We start from the raw sequence: 10,792 nt of genomic DNA, 5'->3' as shown, positions 1-10,792 counted from the left end.
CGTGTCAAGATAATGACTTCTTAAGAGCTTTACTGCTAATTTCATGGAGTCCAACCAATAGAACAAGTTGAGCTGAATAACAAATTTGAATTTAATGCACTGACATTACACAGTAAATATATATAATTTATAGAGCTTGAAAGGGAGAGAGAAAAGGGTGGAGTTTGAGAGGGAGAAGATCCTGTGAGGGGGAGGAACTCAATGGAGTGTGGTGGGGGATCCAAACGGTTGTTCCGGCGAACTCGCACCTTAGTACCATCGGATTCAAGGCTTGTCTCGAGGTAAGTTCACCAAAGAAGAAGTTCTCTTTGGTGTCAAAGGACCCGGCGACTCCACCGCATCGGGAAAGGTGGAAGTGATTTTGTAAGGGCTTCTCCGCCTAGCTGTGGGGGCTAAAGGAGAGACACTTATTTTAGTGCAATACTTGGAGGGTGCCTCTAAGGAGTGGATGTAGGTCAAGGTTTGACTGAACCACTATAAATTTGGTGTGTTCTTTTCTTATTATTGCTTCCGTATTATTTAATTTATGCACCTTGATTTCTGTGGTAATTTTGGTTTGAGTTTTATCTTTGGTTTTAAAGTTATCCAATTCACCTCTTTTCTTTGTTAGCCTTGGGCCAGTTCATGAGGGCTTAACATCCCTAACGAACTTTTAGCCCATGCCATAGTTCCCCCGCTGCCTGCCTGAGGCCCCTTGTGGCCCGTCTCGACCCGCCTACGGCCCACTCAAGCCCGCGCCTGGCCCGAGCGGTGTCGCGCGTTATTTGGCTGCAGGCGGTTTGGAAACCGCCTGCCGACCAAATTGATTATATTATTATTTAACTTGTAAAAAATTTCAAATAATTTCAAAAAAATTTAAAAAAAAATTAAAAAAATCCAAAAATTCTAAAAAATTCTTGAAACTTCCTTCCTCCCCCAAAAAACTATAAATACTAGGGCTGCAAACGAACCGAGCTGAGTCAAGTATGTATGTATTTATGTTTGTGTTCATTTAATATCAGGTTGTTCAAGTTTGGTTCATTTTTGTTCGAGCTTTATTGTTTGTGTTCATGTTTGGTTCATTTAAATTAATGAGTGTTCATGTTCGGTTCATGTTCAGTTCACGTTCGTTCGGTTAGTGCTTATCGAGCTTTAAACAAACAAACATGAACGAGCTATAAACGAGCTATACTTTTAGATGTTCATTAACTTAACAAACGAGCTTTATCGAGCTTCTTAAAAAATGATTACATCGAGCATGTTTGCGAACATATTTAACGATTTTTTTAAAACTATCAAACAAACATATTCATGAACATATATATGAACAAACACATTTATAATAAAAGTAATGGTTTATATAACAAAGACAATGATTTATAAGCAAATCTCATATTCACAGAATTTTCCTAATAGAAGCATTAATAAATGCAATGATTTATAAATAAATAGTTATATAAAGCTACAATTACTTAAACAACAAGTTAAGTAATATTTGATACCTACAGCAATCACACGAATTGAGCTTTTATCGAGCTTAATGTCGAGCTTGTTCACGAACTTCAAATGATGTTGTTCGCGAACATAAATGAGCTGAATGCATTAGTGTTCAAGTTTGTTTATTTAAGAATCAAGTATTTAAAATATTGTTCGTTTAGTTAATTAAACGATCACAAACGAGCTTTAATCAAACCAAACAACGAGTAGCTTGTCGAACGTTTGGTTCGCTTGCAGCCCTAATAAATACCCCCTAGGGTCAGGGGGGAACTTGCACCTTCTTCTCTTATCCTTTTGGCTTTCTAACAGTTGAGCCATTCCGTTGTTTTTTAATATGTGACTTTTTCGACTTAACTCAGCGCCCATCCTCTTGTACATAAGTTGGAAATTTCCTCTTTTTTTTTCCTTTTTTCTCCACCATTTTTCTTCCTAATCTAGAGGTTTTCCATTATCTTTTGTAGGTGTTTTTTTCCTACTCAAATTTAATGCTCCTCTTTAGTATAGAAGTTGAAATGGGTGATCACACATCCACAAGAAATCTCCCAGCCAAAGAAGATCACCTTATTGCCCGATCTGAAGGTTTAAAAAAGACACACAAGACGGCAAAGACTGATGATATTATTTCCACCATCACTGACAATTCTTTCATTGCTTTTAGGAAAAAAAATTCATTTTCCTAATGATCTGGTGATGAAGGTGCCAACAAAATTTGATTGTTCCTGTTCTCCTCCCCCGAGATATGTGATAGTGTATGAATTTAGTTTGCGAGCGGGGCAACGGTTTCCACCATCTCTTGAGTTGATTTATATTTTTGATGATATGTAGTGTGAGTTTATCTCAACTTTCTTACAGGGCCATGTTGATCATAATGGGACTGGTCGTACTTTTAAGATATCATGGAGTGGTGTTATCTTCTAAATGAATTTCTCGAATGGGGCGTCTTATCAGTGATACGCAAAGTCGTATCTCTTTGAGATCCTAGTGGTTGTATATTCGTACTCGAGATCCATCAAAATGTTGGATTAGCGACTTTTTTTGTGCAAAATGATTGGAATCTTCAAGAAAAATGAAAAAAGTTGAAGGAGTTATTCGTTCCCCTACATATTTAAGCAAAAAAATTATTAAAGATATTCAAACTTCTTGACATTGACGCCCTACATTATGAGGTGTGTTATTTGAGCAGATATATAGACAAATAATACTTGTTCTAGGTGGGACTATCTACTCAAGCAGGAAGATCGCATGCACAAATATTAAAAAACTTTGTGAAAGTTCCAGAGGTAGTTCCCTAACCTTCAAAAATTCATTCCAAACGACCAGGGAGTGAGGGTGATTTGCAGGTATCAAAAAAGAAGAAGGTGAAAGAAATTTTGGCAGTCACTAGCAAAGATCATCGTATCTCTCCATCCAAGTCCTACATTTTAGAAGATGTTTTGAAGCATCAATGTGTTTGCTGTCGACGGGCTGAGGAGTTGGTGAGTTCATTTTTTCTTCTTTCCTTTTGTATTTTTTTAAAGGACATGACTCTTACAAAGTTTTATTTTTTATTGCTTCAGTTATAGCAGCATATTGATTTCAAGCTTGAAATGACAAAGACCTTGAATAACTGGAACAATGAATTTGTAAAGGTCAAATATATTCAGAGAGAATACAAGAAGAAATACGATGACAAAGTCAAGGAGATGAAGGTGGTGGAGGAGCAATTATGAGTCTCTCCTCGTTGTTACTGAAGTCAAAAGTCTGAACTCTATTGCTCATGACTCCAATATCAACCGCTATAACTGCTTCTGTACCAAAACAAATGGTATACGGGGTTTCTCCTGTAGGATTTCTGGCAGTGATCCGATAAGCCCATAGAACATTTGGAAGTTCTTCAACCCATTCCCCCCCATCCTTCCCTAGACGTATTTTCAGTCCTTTCAGAATTGTTCGATTTGTAACCTCTGTTTGCTCATTTGCTTGAGGATAGGCGACTGCTGTATGGATGAGTTGAATGTGAAAACCCTTACAAAAAGATGTAAAGATCTTTCCAACAAATTGTGTCCCGTTATTAGTAATGACTATTGCATGAATGTTAAAATGATAGATTATATTCTTCCATAAGAACTGTTTGGCATTTGCTTAAGTAATCTTTGCCAAGGGTTCTGCCTCCACCCATTTGGTGAAGTAATCTACATCCATGATAATGAATTTTTGTTATCGAATGGCTATAAGGAAGGGTCCCATTATATCAATTTCCCACTGGGCAAAAGGTCAAGGGATCTAAAGTGATGCAAGCTCCAGAGCAGGTATATGGGTGGGATTGGAATACAATTAACATTTTTTACACTTTTGAGTAAACTCAACTGCTTCATGTTTTATTGTAGGCCAATATAATCGGTCTTGTCTTATGACCTTGTAGGCCAATTCTCTTTCTCTCATATGTTCTTCACATACTCTTAAATGAACTTCTTAGAGTGTGTAATCAACTTCTGAAGGTGGGAGACACTTGAGATAGGGTCCAGTGAAGGCGCGTTTATACAACTCGTTACTAATAATGATGAAATTTGTTGCTTGTCTCCGAAGTCGTGTTGCAACCATGGTCTCTTCAGGTAGCACCAATTGTTGTTAAAAATATAAGATGGGATCAATCCAAGACGTCTTTCTTGGTTCATTGATTGATTGTATGACCCATGGACCTTGGATACTTGAAAAGTGGATCTCCTCGATACATTTTCTTTTATAAACATCTCCTATCGTTGATGTAGAAATTTTAGAAAGTGCATATGCTCTCGAAGAATATGAATGATCTGATGATCTCTTAAACAAGTCAAGAGTAACTTCACAATGTTTCAGTACTTGGCCATTTACGGGTTGTGGATATCAAACGCCCAAGTGGTGTATTCGAGATGAATTCATAGTCACTTAGAATTTCAACATCACTTGGAAATCGGGCAAAGTTCCGGTGTCACTTGGGCGTCGGGCAGAATTCTGGCGTCACTTGGGCGTCGGACATAATTCCGGTGTCACTTGGGCAGAATTCCAACTTCACTTGGGTAGAATTTCGGTGTCAATTGGGCTTCGGGCAGAATTCAGGCGTCACTTGGGCGTTGGGCAGAATTCCGACGTCACTCGGACGTCGGGCAAAATTCTGGCTATGGTCGAGGAGGAGTTTCCTCCCTCATATCCTTCTCTTCTTCTTCTCTTCTCCTTGCTTGGGTTCCCTTTCAAGGGAAACGAGGGGTCTATTTATAAATTTTTAGAGTGGCATGGCCAGTAAATAAATGAGAGATCATAGGTAAATGGGGAGGATGGACGACCGATATTGAATCCCTTGATCTTGTACCGTTCGTCAGACATTTGAAGGTCTTAATGATGTTTAAATTAAGAGATATTAGTCTAGTTGGATTCGCCTCGTCGAGCCGCTTGATTCGCCTATAAGCATGTCATGTTTCGAACCCGTTTTGTAACTCAAAATGTGGTTCAAACTTTCCAACTGTACTTCGGGTCTTGATTTGAACTCATTTGGGCTCGGATTGAGTCGAATTTTGTGTCATTGGGTATGTATTTATGAGACGTTCAGTTTGACTGTAAACTTGCTAAAATCGGAGTACATGTGATCCCGAATTTAATTTTTAAAATTCCCTCCTTGATTTTGCCTCGATATTTGTGCCCGATCAAGATAATTTTTTATGATATATCAAGAATACTTTAAATCCTAAAGTACTCCATCCAAAGAGCCCCTTAGAGGATTTCATTTGCTTGAACAAAATCAATATAAATTTTAATTCTAAAAATACATTTTAAATTATTATAAAGAAAAAGGCAGTTTTTTTTAATAATCAAAATAATCATAAAAATATAATTTTAATAATTTAACTATTTAAACAGGGATAACTTTAATTATTTTATAATATCATTTAGATTCTTAATAAAAAATAAAAATGAAAATTTAAATAGTTAATTATCCTTTTGAAAATTTGTTAAAAGACAGGAGACTTTTTCATCTATATCCCAATTATTATATTAATCATTTCGTTTGATCCAATTCAGAGGGAATTGAATATATCACAAAACTCAATAAGCGCTTATAGAAAAGTCCTGACAGCAATGGTGCATGCATCATGATATATATATTTTTTTAATTTGTCAACTGAATCAGAAGTCCTGCAAGCTATCTATGTTCAACTAATCGTAATAAATCTGCTACCACTTGCTAGACTTCAATGTCTCTATATAGCCCTCAATAACAGAGAGAAATCAAACAGATCCGAAAAGTAAATAGAGATGGACGATGAAGTGAAGTTATTGGGTTCTTGGCTGAGCCCCATGAGTCGCCGAGTTGAAGTCGGCCTCAAGCTTAAAGGCGTCTCCTTTGAGTTTTCAGATCTGGATGTCTTCTTCTCCAAGCCTCCTGAGCTTCTTCAGTACGATCCTGTGCATAAGAAGATCCCAGTACTTCTCCATCATGGACAACCTATTGCAGAGTCGCTCATCATTCTCGAATACATAGATGAAACCTGGGCTGATTCTGGGATTCGCCTTCTTCCAAAGGATCCTTATGAGAGAGCCATGGCGCGCTTCTGGGCCAAGTTTTTCGACGACAAGGTGTTTGATCTTTGTTCTCTTCCATTCATTATTTTTTGTCTTTGTGTTTGAGTATTATATGAGATTTAGGCTTGGTGGTTTTCTTACTGTTTGTTAAATTAGTTTCTTAGTTAATATTTTTTAATTTTTATATTAACAATCTGTTTTAAGTAGTAAGAAAGCTGTCCTAAATAGTAAAAAGTAACTTCATAAAACAATGATTATTTTGGTAACCTAAGCATATTGAAACTCTAGGACCATTTAGATGTCATGGATTGTTTTAGCATGATTTTGATGCTTTGCCATGTATTTAAACGAGCTAGCACTTGTATTAATGTATGGCTTAACTATTGACGATTGAAAGTCATATAACATTTTAAATTGTCTTATGAATTTTTTTTTTCAATTTTTGGTATTCTAATATTCATTAAAAATTAGCCTCAAAATAACATTTTATAGGTTTATAAGTTGCATGGTTATCCATATTTTTACTGTAATTTAAAAAAAAAAATTGAGAATGATTTTTTTTTGTTTAATCTTTTATTCTATATCTTATATCAAATTTTTAGTATGCATATTATTTGTATAAATATGACGCAAATAGGAAGTAATTATCTAAATATGTAACTTATATTTTTTTAATATTTTAATTTAATTAATTAACATAAATAATATTTAATGAAAAATATCATTTTAAAATAAATTTATAAATCTATTTTTTTTTTCTAGTAATAAGTGTTATGAAATAGAGGAAAGCTGCAAAAAGCATAGAGATTAAAAAATAATAAATAGAAAAGAAGATCAACATATAAAAATTTATAAGAATTTTATACAATCAATTAGTTATTATAGTCTTAAAAACTAAGCTCTATAAGTTAACAATAGAAAATTACTAGCAATAAATATATGATTAGTTATGATTAATGACTGCCTTAACTAAATAAGTAAAGCAATAAAAAAGATTTAATAAATTTTAAAACTTGGGTTATTTTTAAACACTATTCGAATTCGGTTAAAAATAATAAAATATGGATTTGAGCAATATAGTACTCTTACAATCTATCTTTTTAGCATTTTCATTTTTTCTATAATAAAATACCTACCATAACTATCATAGAGAGATTTATCAACAAACATGTTTTTAAAATAAAAAGTTAAATTAAAAATAATGCCAAATAGGACATTAATTTTGTAGGACTATATGCATAGTTGTAAAATTGTAAAATCAAGATTCTTTAGGATCATCTAGAAGATTTACTAAATCTGAATTTATAGAATTTATTAAATCCTACTTGAAGCCAAACAACCCTCCTATAAATTTGCTTCAAACTTACAAACATTGAGTGATAATCACATTCTTGTTTCTTTAACATTCTACTTTCTCTTTATACAGTGTAATCTTACTCTAGGGATGTCATGTTGGACAAAGGGAGACAAGCAACAACAAACCTTGGCAGAGTCCAAGCTGAGTCTTACCACCTTGGAAGGAGGTTTGAAGGGTAAAAAATTCTTTGGAGGAGATGAGATAGGAATTGTAGACATTATAGTGTTCTGCTCTGTTTACTGGACTGAAATAGCTCAAGAAGTGGTTGGAGTGGATGTTATCAATGAAGAAAAGCATCCTGTTCTATGCAAATGGATGAAGGAAACTGTTAACTCGAATGTGCTGAAGGATTACATGCCTCCAAGAGAGAAACTTCTTTGTCATTTCCGGACTTATAAAGATGACATTGCTGCTTTAATGAATGCTAGATTTGGTTCTAATTAGTTGTTTGGTGAAGAAAACATGATTGGAGTTTTTACTTTGTATGCTGTATCAGTTGTTTGATGTTGTGATATGCATGAGATGAATTTGGTCACTTATAAAACTACCTTCCATTTTAAATTTGCAGGCTTCTTTTTCACGTTATGACTTATAACAATGGCATTGCTATTTTAATGTCTGCTCGATGAGAAATTATTTTGTGCGGAGATCGAAAATAGAACGTCGTCCAGAGGCCAACTAGAATATGTCTCATATGTGGTTCGGAGCCGCAGTACCGAACAGTACCGAGCCGTGGTGCCGAGTGAAGAGGTGATGTGGTGCATTCTGCTTGGTCTCCGGATGGAGTTCGTGTCCGCACAAAATAATTAATCAAGCTTGATATGGTTCTGATTCGTTGAATGAAGTGAAATGATGGATAAGTTTGTGCTTTATATGTTGTATGTTGTATCAGTTGTCTTGTTGTTGTGATAAGTAAGAAAGAAATCGGTATATGTTAGAAATTTGGCTATGTACTAAATTATCGTTAATTTTAAATTTAATTATTTAAAATTTATATTGATAATGAACATGATTATATTTAAATGAGAATTTTACTTTGGAGAAATTTCCATGTGATTTGAAATTTGATCTTGGATGTAGGAGCCCCAAATAACTTTAAAAGTGCCAAAATTGAGTATGGAACATCGAAAAACGGTCTCAGGGACCCAAAAAACGTATGATTTGGACTTTTCGGGTAAAAAATTCGAACCGAAATCGTGTAGGCAGTCGAACCGGTTGGCCGGCCGTCGCCGGCGGAGCGGAACCGCGCCCTGGGCTTGCTGGCCCATGTTGCGGATCTATGATTTATGATTTTGAATATAGCAAACATTCCTTATTTCTCTACGATTGCCTTATGTGCTAACGTTTCAGGTCCACACGATCAGACTGCAATCTAGAATCAACTCAAGATTGGGTAGACTAGGTCTGTGTCAGTTTGTAATATTTTTTCTTTCTTGAGTATGTTATATTTGATGTGACATCTGATGATTTGTAACTTGGAAGATTTTCTGTTGTGCCCTAAAATATTTTTATTTTTGGTAACATCGTCCTGGACGATCTGGCAAAAGTAGAACCCCTAGTTAGGGCATCCTCATTAAAGCAGCCGTCTTTATGCAAAACACATCGTCCTGGACGATTTTGTATCGGCCAGGACGATCGGCTCAATTCAGCAAGAATCTGCCGCCATATCTACATAGAAAAATCTTATTTTTTGATATCGTCCTGGTATATCGGCCTGGACGATCCAGGTCAATTTTTTCAAAATTTCTCAGGCAGTTTTGGAAAGCAATTAATGGGGATTTCGTCCAGGCCGATCGCAAGATCATCCGGGATAATTATACATCATCCAGCTTCATTTCAGGGCGATATTCAGGCCGATTTTCCTCATATTTGAACTAATCGGCCAGGACGATATGCCTATCGTCCTAGACGATAATGTCGGCAACTTGCATTAATGAGCTCGTTTTTAGCTCTTCTATTTAAGCTATGACAAGGCACTTTGTAAGTGTCTTTGGCAGCCATTGTAGTTTTATTCTTGTAGGATAAACTTGAAGAGAGAGCTTGAAAGGGAGAGAAGAAAGGGTGGAGTTTGAGAGGGAGAAGATCCTGTGAGGGGGAGGAACTCAAGGGATTGTGGTGGGGGATCCACACGGTTGCTCCGGCGAACTCGCACCTTAGTACCATCGGATTCAAGGCTTGTCTCGATGTAAGTTCACTAAAGAAGAAGTTCTCTTTGATGTCAAAGGACCCGGCGACTCCGCCGCACCGGGGAAGGTGGAAGTGATTTTGTAAGGGCTTCTCCGCTAGCTATGAGAACTAAAGAAGAGACACTTATTTTAGTGCAATACTTGGATGGTGCCTCCAAGGAGTGGATGTAGGTCAAGGTTTGACCGAACCACTATAAATCCGGTGTGTTCTTTTCTTATTTTTGCTTTCGCATTATTTAATTTTCGCACATTGATTTCTGTGGTGATTTTGGTTTGAGTTTTATCTTTGATTTTAAAGTTATCTAATTCACATCTTTTCTTTGTTAGCCTTGGGCCAGTTCATGAGGGCTTAACATCCCTAACAAACTTTCAAGTGGTATCAGAGCGGGATTCGAAAATTTAAGTTTGAAAATTTTTTGAATTAGATTCATGACTAATCGTACTATTACGGAAGGTTATTCAATCATCAGACCTCCTTTATTTGAAAATATGTCATTTGATTTTTGAAAAACTCGCATGTATATTTTCTTGCAATAGATTGATTTTTGCATGTGGCATATGATTTTAACTGGTTATTCATCACCATCACTAATTGTTAATGGAGTTAAAATTGATATTCCTTTTAGTCAATGGAACAGTGAAGAACAACTCAATGCTCAATTGAATGCAAAGTCTTTAAATTATTTTTTCTGTGCTTTAAACTCTGATGTTTTTATGTTAATATCCAGGTGCACTACCGGTAAGGAAGTTTATGATATATTGCACATCATATACGAAGGCACTAGTAAAATCAAGCAATCCAAGTTGAATTTATTAATGCATGATTTTGAACTGTTTTTCATGAAACCTTATGAGACGTGATCTTAGACATGTACACTAGGTTCATTCAAATTGTAACATCATTGCATGCCTTAGGAATAGAGTTTTCAAATTTTGAAAAAGTCAATAAAATTTTTTGTTGTTTACTTGAAAAATTTGATGTCAAAATTATTGCTATTTGTGAATCAAAAGATTTGAATGATTATTCTATTGATAATTTGATTGGCTCACTCATTGCCTACGAGCAAGATTTGGGTCAAAGACTTTTGGATGCAGGTGAAATGATTGTTCTAAAAACTGAAGATACGGAAAAATATTATTTAGTTGGTGACGAATGCAATAACTTGTCAAACAAATCACAAAGCTCACCAAAGTATAAGCAAAAGTGGAAAAAATGTAAAAGTGGTAAGGATGTCCATAT

General features: G+C 35.5%; 1 protein-coding gene across 1 annotated transcript; it reads left to right on the top strand.

The window, feature by feature from the left end:
* The first annotated feature begins 5,534 nt into the window (after positions 1–5,534).
* On the top strand, positions 5,535–7,946 carry LOC110111445 (glutathione S-transferase U8-like). Its single transcript, XM_020843344.2, has 2 exons — positions 5,535–6,063; positions 7,436–7,946. The coding sequence occupies exons 1-2, from the start codon at positions 5,743–5,745 to the stop codon at positions 7,808–7,810; spliced, it is 696 nt and encodes a 231-aa protein (XP_020699003.1). The 5' UTR covers positions 5,535–5,742; the 3' UTR covers positions 7,811–7,946.
* The last annotated feature ends 2,846 nt before the right edge of the window (positions 7,947–10,792 follow it).

This window comes from Dendrobium catenatum, unplaced genomic scaffold (genome assembly GCF_001605985.2).
Source record: "Dendrobium catenatum unplaced genomic scaffold, ASM160598v2 fragScaff_scaffold_1414, whole genome shotgun sequence".
In the NCBI taxonomy this organism is placed as follows: Eukaryota; Viridiplantae; Streptophyta; class Magnoliopsida; order Asparagales; family Orchidaceae; genus Dendrobium; species Dendrobium catenatum.
This window is presented reverse-complemented; position numbering and strand designations above follow the sequence as displayed.

Bases quoted from the DNA above. Each gene is read 5' to 3' on its own strand.
- LOC110111445 (XM_020843344.2), top strand. From the start codon at position 5,743: ATGGACGATGAAGTGAAGTTATTGGGTTCTTGGCTGAGCCCCATGAGT. The intron at 6,064-7,435 runs GTGTTTGATCTT...CTCTTTATACAG, and splicing joins CCAAGTTTTTCGACGACAAG to TGTAATCTTACTCTAGGGAT.